The sequence below is a fragment of the Aplysia californica genome, unplaced genomic scaffold (assembly GCF_000002075.1).
Source record: "Aplysia californica isolate F4 #8 unplaced genomic scaffold, AplCal3.0 scaffold00167, whole genome shotgun sequence".
NCBI lineage: Eukaryota > Metazoa > Mollusca > Gastropoda > Aplysiida > Aplysiidae > Aplysia > Aplysia californica.
Window position 1 is genome coordinate 1,200,263 of NW_004797437.1, and position 13,740 is coordinate 1,214,002.

A 13,740-nucleotide genomic window follows, 5' to 3' on the forward strand; every position below is an offset into this window, starting at 1 on the left:
GGGGGGTTCAACGTCCTTTTTAAAAATTCCGTTTTGCCCATTTCGTATTTTTCAAAACATATTGAATTCGCCCATCGTTATGTGTTCCAATGCAGTAGCGTCTCTTTTCACATTTATTTCGTGAACAACTACGTTTTTACGAATTTCTTAAAAAGTTGCGATTAAAAAATCGCGAATTTCAATTGTGCACTCCAAAATCAAATGTTGGTACTCACTCACTCTTGTCGAGCAGCAACAACAAAATCAACAACAACAACAACAACATTAACAGCAACAACAGCAACAAAATAAGACACTTTTGAAACCTATACTGCCTGCCCCATCTCCCCTCATTTAGAACCCATACATTCCAACTGATCATAGTCTTGGCGATCCGTAATCTCCTCGTCATTCTCAGTGACTTCAACTCACACTCTCAACTCACATACAAATGGAAGACTTGGTGAACTGGAACTCGACAGCAACATCGTTGTCGTGAACCACAGATCGCACATGCACGTTGGCACCAAATATCAACATGACAATTCATCTTCAATTTCTCGACCCACCTGGGGTGGTAAAAGTGCTCTAGACACTAACTATTTACACGGGTCGTTCAAAATGTTTGGCCTCCAAGCTCATAATTTCTTTATTACTGATGCTACATACAAAAATTATACACCAAATGAAAGCTTAGGATGTATCTGCTACATGAGAGTACCTTTACTTTTCAACATAGTCGCCTTCATTGTCGATGCAGATCCGCCAACGTCGAATAAGTTGTCGCATGCCGTCGGCGAAAAATTCCAGTGGTTTTCCTATGAACCTGAGACGCACATCTTCTTGAACTTCGTTGTCTTCTGCATAACGTTTTCTTTTGAGGTACTCCTTCAACTCAGGAAAAAGATAAAAGTCAGATGGAGCAAGGTCTGGACTGTATGATGGGTGCGGTAAGGTCTCTTGAAATCTGAGACTTTTCATGGCATATTGAGTTTGTCGACTCGTGTGTGGACGGGCGTTGTCGTGGAGCAAAATTGCATTTTTTCCGGGCCAAACTCGTTACAGCCGTGCCTTGCGTTTTCTCAGGGTCTCAATATATCGTTCAGAGTTGATAGTGGAACCCTGTTCTAAAGATTCCATATGAATCAGACCATCGCAGTCCCAAAACACTGTCATAAGAACTTTCTTTGCAAATGAAACAACTTTGAACTTCTTTGAGCTAGGTGAGCCAGTGTGCCTGTATTCTTTCGATTGTCTTTTGTTCTCTGGGTCCTAATGGTGTACCCAAATCTCGTCTCCTGTGACTATCGGCGTCAGAAAGCCTCACCTTCATCGATATAACGAGCCAGGGGTTCATCACTAACTTGACTTCGGTTCAATTTCAGTGACAACATGTGGGGAACCCACCGTGCTCACACTTTCCTGTAACCCAACACATCATGGATAATATACAGAGATCCCTACAGAAATCCCTAACAATTCACTGACATCTCTTACTTTGATCTGCCGGTTAGCTTGGATGATCTCATCCACTCTCTCCTGGTGTTGAACATCACTGGCAGAGTTGGGACGTCCACAACGAGTTTGGTCTTGCAAATCTGTCTTTGCTGGACTGATTTCAGCGAACTCCTTTGCCCATCTTTGAACAGTACTTACATCTACTCATGCTTCACCATAGACAAGCTTCATACGCCTATGAATATTAAGGGTGCAGCTCCCCCTGCAGTAAGGAACTCAATAACAGCTCTTTGCCTTAAGCGCACATTCATAGGTTAGCTAGACGCCATTTTCTCGGCGACATTGCACCCTAGCTTTCATGATGTAAACAGCAATAGCATAAAGGTGTGACATCATAGCATAATTCTATTTTTTGGGTTTGAGAGTAAACATATTGAAAGTCAATTGTGTACAAATTTCATGAAGATATCTTGAATAGTTTAGAAGTTATTGGAGAGGACGCTAAACTTTTTGAACGACCCTTGTAATTTTATAGATCGATCTGGAGAGGGTAAACTTAATAGTACACTGGGGGCCGAATTGGACGCTCTGACCTTGACCCGATATCCATTAAACTTGACAGCGAGATAAACAACGACTCTGTCTTCAATTGTCAAGTCTCATAGTAGTAAGCCGGGGTAGACTGGACAACATTCTCTTATAGGAAGTGGAAACGGCCATTGACATGTGGATGACGACGGTTTGACACTATTCACAACAAAATGGTACCGTTCAACGTCCCTCTGATATTTTAATTATTATACCACCAACACTCTCGTTTGAATAGTAAAGCCAAGTAAGAGAACAAAATCCTAGGGAACACCCAAAGTGAGAAAAGCTATCTGCTAGAGGAGCAAACTCCCCTGAGACATGTAGCACAGTAATAGTAGTAGTAGGCTATCAGCACGATCAAAACCGATGCGAGGCGAAACTTGTTGGGAAATACTGACAGCTCGCCTGATGACTCTATGCTTGACTAAGGTATGGGGACTACTATATAAAAGGACCCCAACGGAAAAACCGAGACAAATTCACCAAATAAACTGATGAAAGACAAAAGACTCCCAGTCACCCATGACAAGCAGAAAGCTGACATATTTGTAAAACGGTGCTCGAACGAGAGCAGTCTGGGTATTGCACAAGAGGATAGAGGTGTGAATAAATCACTGAAATAATGGCTTAGGGACAAAATTTTCCACAAAAGGCGCAGCCTGACTTCAAAATCACAGAGATGAAGTTTGATTTCTCCAAATTTTAATGAAAACCCGCGGGTGCCGGATCCTGACTACAAAAATTCCTTACTGAACCATCGAGGTCCGAAAGCACTGGAGTCATGTTTCCTGAAGGACGCTTTGACCGTGGCAGGCTCAGGGTGGTGGATAGGCGCGACGAATGAATTACTGATTAGGTCACTATCTAAACTCTGTCGGGCATCCTCCGCCATCACAATCCCCACCACCACCACCACCACCACCACCACCACCACCACCATGATTATTATCACCGCCGAGAACAACAACAACAACAACAATACAAATACCAGCGTCTTTTCAGGGCAGTGTGGAATTCAGACTCCGGATTGGGTACTTCTCGTCGCAGTGTCACGTCATCAGTGAAAGCCTTCCAGTCGACGCTGAACGATTTCCGGGTGACCTGACACTTGAGTACTAAGTCGTGGCTGACCTCAGTGTTAAGGGTCACGGAAATCGGTCAGAGCTGCCTATGCCGTCTCAGGGGCATCATGTCTGCTTTCCGCTCCATGCTGACTCACATATAAAGATAACGGGGGCACTTTTCCTACTGTGGGTGGTGGAGTAGGAGGAGTATGACGGGGATTGGAATGATTGTCATGCATCGACTTGGTGTTGATACATTAGTGTGTTCCGTCGTTCATGATCGCCATGTTCAGTGTCCAGTTCAGCAGACTCTCCCGTCTTGCATCCAGTGGTTGAAAGGGATTCCACAGGATACAGTGGACATTAGAGTCACCCCGTATGATGGACTAGGGTGTGGTTGGCAGGTCGTCGGTTGCCAAACACGCAGACTGTTGAGACTTGTGAGATCTGGCGGGAGGGAAGTAGATGTGGCATACTGTGGCCCATTTCCTCCTCCCAAACTTCACTCTAAACATCAATATTTCAGTTCTGCTGATGGACGCGTCTCGGACATGTTAAAAAACTTGGGTATTCTTGATATTATAGATGAGGCCTCCGCCTCTGTCCTGGTTTCGCCTGTCCAGCCTGATCGCTGGGGTCCTCATCACAACAGGGGACCCGTCCAACCCGATCTTTATCAAGACACTGAAGGAGAAAGAGGCTCTATTTACGCGCTCTTTCGAGGAAGTGATGGTAGCCTTGGAAATGGTCATTGACTGGATCGACCAATAGTGTGATGCATCCAACTTGGTCGTTATCCTCAGTGACAGTCAATCGATATTTATGGCCCGCGTGGGAATATCGCCATCCAGGATCAAATGCGAATACGATAAATAATACAATACTTCATTTCACGACCCAGTGCATCCTTGTTCACAGCGAAATCCACGGCAACGACCTTGCTGACAGTACTGCCAAACAGGCAACAACACTGCCAGCCCAGGCCGCCAAATTGCATACTATGGAAGTGCGTGCGTCCAGATAAAACTGATTAACAAAGCCCTCCGATATCACACACGCTGACGAAGGAAATATATGGGGCAATGTCCTAAAATGGGGAGTCACAAATTATGTCTAGCGGTGACCAATCATCACTGGCAAAAATCAGGACTGGTCTCTTCTCTGGGCTGGGGCTTACAAAAATAGAATAGACGACACATCGCAAGCAAGATGTCCTTTGTGCAGCGAGGAGCCCCAAGATTTGGAGCACGGGCTGTAGCGAGGCCCCGCTACGAAGGTCGAGCGGTGACATCTCTTTAGGGAGGATTCAGGGAGTTTGGACTTCCTCGCCCGCTACCCATGAGAGGCGGTGGCCCTGGCGAAGAGCACATTCTTAAGGGCTCCAAACAATTCGGAAGGATAGGACCCACAAACATATACACAAGCACAACAAAACAAAAAGACAACAACAACGACGACGACGACAATACAACGTTAGACACAACAATACATAGGGCAAGGAGGCAAAAAAAAAGGAAAGTGATGGGAACTGAGGGTAGTCCCTTGACTCTTTGAAACGGTGACATGATATTTCGAAGATTTCAATTACTGTCCTTTGGTGGCATCTTGTCTGAAGTTCAGATCGTCAAATCACGTGTTTTTTTGTTTTTGTTTAAAACCTTCAACTTATGGGTTTACGAATAGCATCGCAGTTTTCCGACCTACATTCAGAAATTTCCCAGTTGTCAGTAGGATTCGGGAGCTTCAACCAAAGGACATAAGTTTTTAACCCCAATTTACAGAAACTGATTGGAAAATATGGTCTGATTGAGAGCCATGAGTCATTTTTAGCGACATGAGTTGTACAGGGTGTAGTCGTCCTAATACGTTCCTTTTTAAAAAGTCAATCAGATTGAAACAAAACTTTACTTTCTGAAACAAGAAAACTGTGTCCCTCCTTTAAAGGTTCTTAATTATAATGTTCAATCATGTTTTCTATTGAAATTGTAAACTTACATTGATTGAAACATAAAAATGGATTAGACATAAAATTAAACGTTTTCTCTTAGACAAAAAAATTGCAGAAAATTATCTTGCCAATACCTAAATCCTTTACAAAGGTATAGATAGTACTGTCTAAAAAAGTAAATGAATGTTTTTACTATTTTTAGTTTTTACTATGAACTTTAACTTTAACCATAAAGTAAAACCTAGCCGTGCTGTGAATGAACAAGAAAATAAGCAACTTTTGTGACGGTTGTGTCCCACACGTAATTATGAACTTAATAGTTGCAGCCGTCGCAAAATTCTTTCTAAAACTAAAACATCTTTTATCCCGAATTCACCCCCTCCCCCCTCACCCCAAAAACGTTTTTTTGTGCCTAACCTCATCTCTTTCTTACCTTTCTCTCAATGCAGGTGGAGCATGCTTTTGACCAAGTTCGTCGGGGAAAATGGAGAGACACAATGACGTACGCCGGTCTTAACTACGCCCGATTTAGAATGACAAGCTTCGGTCGGCGAGGTAACGGAGTCTTTTTTCGCCCGTCATGACTGATGATGATGATGATGATGATGATGATGATGATGATGATGATGATGATGATGATGATGATGATGATGATAAAACTCATAGTCATTTTCATCATTTATTGTCCATCGCAATATCAAAGTAGTCATCCAGGTGGCTCTTGCGCCAAGAGGTTAAGGTGTTCGCCTCTCATTCAGAGGTCCCGGGTTCGAATCCGGGTTGCGACGGAAACACTTCATTCTCTAAAATTGTCTCCTTTCACATCCTTTCCTGCTCTCTAGCAATAGTCTGTCTTCTGCTTTCGTCTCCACTTTCTGCCCCCACCCCCTCACCTTCTTTGCCCCCTCCTCTGGGCTCCTGACTCTTTCTGCAGCCTTTCCACTGCTTGTCCTGGGCTCCTTCTTACTGCTATCTTTGAGCCACATCCCTGATCTTCTGATAGGAAAGATGTACACCTTGCCTTCTCGGACACGGGCGTAAAAACTCTGAGGTCCCGTGTACAAGTTGTGCACGTTAAAGATCCCTTGGTGGTAAAAAATCGATAAGAGTAGGTTTCGGCCGCCACCTGGGCAAAATTCAAAATTTCCTTCCAACTGAAAATGGTAGGTGTGTCCTGTGAGCTCATATGATCGTATGCAGTTCCGAGAACCGTAAAACACTTTTTTTTAAAAGTAGTCATCCTCTTCCGTTGGATTTTTCAAAATTGACGTTTATGACAACTTCCAACTATTGACAGTATTTTACCCCCCAGGAATAATGCTGACTATGAACACTGACTATAAGCAGTGGCCCCATTCTCTGTTCCAGAAGTCCCTCGTATTCTGATCACCATCACAGACGGAGTGTCCAACAACCGGACGGAGACTGCCAGAGTCGCAAACATGACTCGACAAGCAGGGATTGAAATCTTTGTTATTGGAGTCGGCAGGTGAAACAATATGAAACGTTTTAGAAAGAAATATTATGCTGTTTATGAAAAGGAAATGTTTACTGATTGTAAATGTGCGTGCCCTATTCGATGTAATTTCGATAATTTTGGAGGTGGACTGCTATGACAATGCCTGTTGAGATGCTGCTTCCCAAATAGCTTTCACTTGCATGTAGCTGTATACGTTCTGACCAGTGTTATATCTACCTCTTGGTCAAGTCCCCTCTGTTGATAATTAATTGAACCCAAGTGTGGGAATTGGACTTCGAGCTTCCAGTTCTTGTTTTCAAAAAGTGCCTATTTTCTAGCTTCTCTGCAGGAAAAAATTCATATATTTCCTTACTAATTCCTAGAGGAAGTTCTTAACATTGGGCTTAAAGACACAAAATAAGGAATATAGATCGCTGTCTATTCCCCCCTCCACCTCTATTTTATTGTCACCTTCTAGCTCTTGAACAGAGCCTCTGGCACTTCTAAAGATAGTGAAGTAATGAATGAGTGAAATAAGGAATGAACATTTAACCGATCAACCCAAAGAAATACATATCAATATGGAAATATATTCAGTTAGGGATACTTAAATAATAAAGTATGAAAAGATGCAAATTTCGTCTTCTTTCTTTCCTGCCCACCCCCACGCCCCCATTGAAGTTGCGTACAGTGTTTATGTTGTTTGCACACCCCCCCAATCCCACTCACTCTCCTCCTTCCCATACCCCTCCAACCCCCACCCCGTCCTAACGAGCAGCCTGGACAAAGTCCAGCTTAAAGAAATCGCCAGTGAGCCGTTCAGCGATCACCTGTTTACGGTCACAGGGTTCCCGCAACTCTCCTCTATCTCCGGTCTGGTGAGACAAAAGACTTGTCTTGGTAAGGAGAAAATGGATGACCAGAAATATTATAGTTGTTCTGAGTTCTATAGCGCTGAAAGAACAACTTGAGAGACTCTAGCTTCCCTTTAGTTTGCAACGATTTAGACTGACAAAAACTTGCTTATTCAATAATTGCGTCCAAGCTATTCAAAATTGTCACTGAAAAACACACGTACAGTTAAAGCGTTTCAAAATGGGGAACATAATTTTTTCTTGGAATTTAGACATAAGGTAGAGAAACTTCATTTTGGGAAAAGTGCCAAGTTGTAAACAGGGCATTTCAGATAGATAAAACCATTTCTTCTATAGGTAGTATGTGTCAGATTCCTAGGCGTCAGTTGGCTGATCCTGGGTAGGGTTTCATTGTAAATAAATGCTCATTTCATAAATCTATGAGAATATTTCTCACAACATCGCTCTTGATGTAATATATAAATAAATATATATATATATATATATATATATATATATATATATATATATATATATATATATATATATATATATATATATTATATAATATATTTATATATTTAATATATAATATATAAAATATGAAATGTGTTATGAGAATCTACTTTGCCTCACCAAATTTGCTTTCTCCTGCAATATTTGGAGATGAAATTTTGTTTGTTTTTACATTACATCAAATAATCATGTATCACCTCTGAAGCAGTTTCTTTTTATAGCCCTTAGTCTCTTGACGACGATTTTTCCTCTGACACTTTCTCCCTTTCTATGACATCATTACTGCCGTTTCCAAGCCTCCTAATAAAGAAATGCAAACTCATAATGCGTTCAAGTATAAAGAACTGTTTCAATAAAGGTGGTTTTTTCTGCGCATAACTTGAAATCTGACTATATCTGATTTTGTGACCATAAGCTATATATTCATTTTTGGTGTGGTAGGCAAATGCTTGCATGACTAATCCTGGACCTCCTTTTGTAGAAAAATTCCAATTAAAAGAACCCAAAAGAAAGATGCCACAAAAGAAAAGAAAGGTAAATTTAAAGATGAAAAACAGCTTTATTGATATCCAAGAAACATTTCAGAAAGAAAAGTTGATTTTTCTTCTTTGTTCCCAAACATATTCTTATTTTGACCTTGTAACAGGGTCTCTGAGACATGCAATAATAATAATATATCTCCACCTCTCCTCCCCTCCCCTCCCTTGCCGTCCCCTCCCCCTCCCCAACCCCGATTTAGATACCGATCCCACCGATAAACCCAGTGACCAGGCAGCAGCAGAGAAAGGTGAGGTACCGGTATTTTAGTTCTAATGTCCTGGTTCAGTCCAATAAAGGGGTTTCTGTGGATGGACATCTGGTATCAAATTAATTTGTTTTTTCGAGATCCCAGAGGTGTCCGTGGTGTTGGATGGTAGCCCTTGTCTCTTAGAAAACTGACGGGGAGGTATCGTTGACAACCCCCATGTGCTGATTTAAACCTCTTAGTTTCAACAAGAAGCAGCATCAATCCCACCATTTACACTGTCATCACTCATATCGATGCCTTCCCCACCATGCCCCTTTCTCCTGTCCCAATGGATGCTCATCTTCTCGTTTCGCCCCCCCCCCCCCGTCCCTTTCCAGCCCACTGATAAGTCCCTTATAATCCCGCCCTCAGCTTGCCATCAGAAGCCAGCGGAAGTGGTGTTTGTGTTGGACATGTCCAGCAGTATCTTCATGTTGGACTTCAAGAAACAACTGGCCTTTGTATCAAACCTTGTTAAGTTGTTTGACATTGGCAGAAACAAGACCAGAGTCGCTGTCGTCTCCTTCAGGTAGTCCAGAGACACCGTCACGTTTCTTTCTTTCATCCCACTGCACAGAGGGCCAGCTTTGTAGATTACTATCAGAGTGACATACCACTCGAAGTTAGACAATTGGAAACATGAAAGCTTTAACCCCCCCCCCATGTAAATTAATATTGAAAGGATGAAAGGAAAGGGTAACGGAATAAATAGTAGAATAAGTGACTGTATGCGAATATATAGATACACAAAAGAATATGTCAATAAAGACAGAATTAAACGAATGAACCAGCCGATGAATCAACCAGTCAATAGGAATAAATCAATAAACAAGTGAATGAACACCTGGTTTCTACCTATCCTATTGTGACACTCTCGGGCCTTGAGAGATGTTCCTCTCTAGATTACCAACCCAAACAATCGGAGGACACAGGGAACATATTTTGTTTTCCTTTCTGCATTCCTTGCCGTGTTTCTGATCATAATAATTTCTCATGTCTTCTGTGTAAACAGGTAAACATACGAGTAGATAAAAACAATGGCATTAATAAAATGAAAACGTTTGCATTCTGTCATTTTTATAATACAAAAACTAACATTCGAATTTTTGTTAAATTCATTTTAAAACGTTGTCTATTCTATACATACACGTGAAAGAACAATACTGCACTCATCTAAGTTTTAACAAGAGTACAACTGTGGAATTTAGAAAATAAATTATTCGTTTCCCACTCCATTTTGTTTGTTTTAGTAAAAGTTTTATGGGGCTCGCAACCGCTCTACAGCAAGCTCTTTGTGCTTTGGAAACTACAATATTACCCGAGCAGACCCAAGAACATTCAGAAAAATTTTCCGCTTCCGGAGAAGCAGACAGTACAAGCTGCTGATAATGCATTCAAACACTAATAAACTGACAAGATCTTTTGCTGCCTTTAGCCAACTGCTAACCTGTTTGAAATAAGGAAAATTCGTGTAAAGTGCCTTTTTCAAGGACATTATGAGCCTTATATTATATTCTACACATAACAAAGAGTCGACTGACGATTTAGTTAGGACATCTTCTCTTGTTGAAATCTGCAAACCCCCTCCTCCGACGCTTCTCTATCCCTCACACAACAGCACCAACGCCACCGTGGAGTTCCATCTTGACGAGTTTTATGAACAGAAGGGCGTGAGAGATCACGTGGAGACGATTCTCTACACTGGAGGTGGCACCAACACAGACGATGCCCTCAAACTGGTCAAGAACTCCGTGCTCACCCCAAAACATGGTGTCAGGTATATCTTTGTCGTTTTAATAAGAGTAAGCGATTAGTGATGTTTCGAGGGAGTAGCAAACGAAAAAAAAAGGGGGGGGGGGGGGGGACACAAAGGCGGTTGGTGTTTTATAATAATATGAAAAAAGGAGCAAACCACACCGATTATCCGCCAACCATCCACCTCTGTCTTTTTAAATCATTTTTCTTTTATGGCAAGATTTTAAAAGATGAGCAGAAAATGTTTCTGTTTATGCCCCTATCTGTATATTGATGTCTTCGAGAGCGCGTGTACGCGTGTGTGGGAAAAGACTGATAAAGAATACTATGCAAAAGGACAACGCTCTGACACTTTATACTGAACTCCATTGAAAACGCAACACTTTGTTTGCAAAGTCTGCACACGTTTTTGTGGAATGACAATAGATTTAAAGTGGTCTTTATAGAAGTTTATTCATTTTCCAACGCATGTGGAAGATTTACAGACCATACTTTAACTTATCCATTAATTTATCTTCAATCCTTTAGAGCACCCCGTTTTGACAACTGTGCAGTTCAGCACAAAACAAAGTGTACTAAAATTTTCTCACCCAATAGCAACCCAATTAGAACATATATAGACCAAGATACGTCTTCATTTGTATCTTAAGACAATCACAATGGGTTTTTTTATGGAACTCTGACCCTCTTTGCGTCAGCACGACCTTCATTTTCCGCAGATTCGCCAAAAAGCCCCTTGCATGCACTTTGCTGTTCACGTCATTCTGGGTGTACTAGTTTGGAGACATGTCCGATAAGAAAGCCGGTCAGTTAATGACATTCACTTTATGACCTTCCAGAAACTGTTTCTTTTTAATTTTTTTTACACGTCAGGCGTTATCATGACGGAAGACCGAGAGGTACTAGGTCGGCTGAAAAATTTCTCCAAGTATAGACGGCGCTGTCGTGGCGGATCCATTGATTTTTGGATAAGTCGAGAAACAGTAAAGGCACTGTAATTGCTGCGTCTCTGACAGAAGGGTGAACTAGGCCGGGACAAAAAAATTACAGTCAGCTGTGCCAACTGTAGGCATCTTGCAATGAAAATAATTAAAATACTTCTATTTGGAAAGGTACTCTTAGAAATAACAAAAATCATACAGGAGTGTGTGAGGTAACCAGTTCTCAGTTGTGTCACTAAATATCACGGCGATCAGAGCTTATTTGGATATTGATAGTCTTTCAAAACTCAAACATGTTGCATTTTAATGGTGTTGAGTATATTATGGTTATCTGTCATTGTAGAAGTTTAACACCACTTTCAATGCTGTAAGGTTATCCAAAAAGTGCGATCAACGAATCTAACGTCCATATCCGATATGGACCAGACCGCTTTAAAAACTCTCTACACCAACCCGAGTTCAGAACGCCCTATTTGGGATTCGAACCAAGGCATCCGCTCCGTTGTCCAGCATGATACCATCTTAACTTGCAATGCGGCCCCAGTGACAGATTTTGACGATAAACATAATATTTTTTGAAAGACAAAACAAAACAAAAGGTATTATATATGTATTCATGTTGTTGTCCTCGGTCTGTTTACCGGTTATCTTTTCTTTCTCCCGCACAACTCGCTCCCTCCCAGGTCAAATGTGCCCCATGTTGTCATCGTCATCACCGACGGCCGTTCGCACAACTCCTCGGACACTCGCGCTCAGGCTGAAGCGCTCAAAAACTCGGGGATCTTTATGTTTGCTATAGGTCAGTATTTGCTTTTGCAGTTGCAGATTGTTAGATCTGCTCTAGGTCTCTGTCTGCTTATAGAAGTTATACTTTGATGAAATTTTCTCTCGATTCTGTTAGATCTGCCGAATCGCAACAACTTTTCTTGTTTGAATACGTACTTCAACTTCTTCATCCTCTGTTGCCTTATATGCCGTTTTCTATGGTAGGCTAGTTCTGCAGCTCTTTCAATAGGGATTTAATAACTTCCTAGAGTTCCCCTTGAATATCTAAATCCATCTTTTGCGTGGCTTACCTCTTCCTTAATAAGACATAGCTCGAGTACTTCGTGTTGTAGGCTCTCGAGTCTGGCTGGCTGGCTTGGTGAAAATCGTAACAGGTGGCCAACCCACCGCCGTCGTGTCATTACCTGATCCAGTCTCACCAATCAAACATTAAACGGCTTCAGATTGTTTCAATGTTAGGTGGGCAGGTAGGTATTTTATTCAGTTTTTAAGGCTATTGGCCCACATCACATATAAATATACACATTTCATATATGAGACTTCCGTGAAACTAGTATAAATTGTATGTAACATAAATATTATACATTTTCATGTATTTATACCATAGCAAAATCTTTTGTGTTTTGAAACAAAGTTTCCATAATAAAATAGTATAGGTATATCTCTTGCCATGGGTTGAACATAGGACATTTTTATCTCCGAGTTTTATTTAGCCAAAAAAGGGGGAGGGTGCATTAACAATTTCATTTGAAAGGTGACTTCCGGTAGATCTGGCATTGCAAATGCAGCCTATTTACATCCGCTCTCAAAGAATTTGATAGTTTTTCATGAATAATGCCTTTAGAAACCGTTTTACCGCAAACAGGATGTGAGGCTTTCTTATATTGTTTCATTGGATGAATGTGGAAGATGAGAAAAGAACGTGCTCAGACTAATACGCTTTGAGCCCATTGAAGAATGTTATGTATAGTTGTGATGTTTTGTGTGTTGTATGTTCTCTCTCCATCTCTCTCTCTCTCTCTCTCTCTCTCTCTCTCTCTCTCTCTTTGTGTGTGTGTGTGTGTGTATGTGTGTGTGTGTGTGTGTGCGTGTGTGTGTGTGTGCGAGTGTGTGTTTGTGTGTGCTACCCTTCTACTTGTGAGTTGTGACACCCAGTCAAGAAAAGACAGGGTAAGGCTAGATAACACATCCCACCCCCTACAATTTCTCTTGGACCAACGAATTCAGAATTTATGAACGTTTTGACCTCCCTGATAACATAAAAGGTCAATTTCATGGACTCATTTCACGACCTGGAGAACAAAGTGAGATAACTCTCTAACGCAAACACTACCATGCAAGATACACTAATTTCCCTTGACTCGATGTTAAGACAATTTCGTGACAAGTCCAGGCGTTTATTTTTACCAGCTAGACCGATCTTACAGATGAAGTCATTTGGGAAAGAGCTAACAAATACCTCTATCTGGTAGCATTAATCAGAAGTAAAGGTGTCCACGGCTTCCAACTATTTGTGGAAAAATGAAAGTTTCTTTAACTATTGTGGCGAAATAAAGCTCATCCTGACCCCTGCGACGTAATATACCCCCCCCCCCCCCCCCC

General features: G+C 41.5%; 1 protein-coding gene across 1 annotated transcript in view; it reads left to right on the top strand.

The window, feature by feature from the left end:
* Positions 1 to 13,740, top strand: part of LOC101857484 (cartilage matrix protein) — a 28,091-nt gene that overhangs the window by 13,514 nt on the left and 837 nt on the right. The window contains exons 4-10 of the mRNA XM_005097920.2: positions 5,490 to 5,595; positions 6,409 to 6,529; positions 7,278 to 7,399; positions 8,609 to 8,656; positions 9,029 to 9,185; positions 10,275 to 10,433; positions 12,036 to 12,151. Coding sequence (XP_005097977.1) covers positions 5,490 to 5,595; positions 6,409 to 6,529; positions 7,278 to 7,399; positions 8,609 to 8,656; positions 9,029 to 9,185; positions 10,275 to 10,433; positions 12,036 to 12,151 — 829 coding nt within the window. The remainder of the gene's footprint in view (positions 1 to 5,489; positions 5,596 to 6,408; positions 6,530 to 7,277; positions 7,400 to 8,608; positions 8,657 to 9,028; positions 9,186 to 10,274; positions 10,434 to 12,035; positions 12,152 to 13,740) is intronic.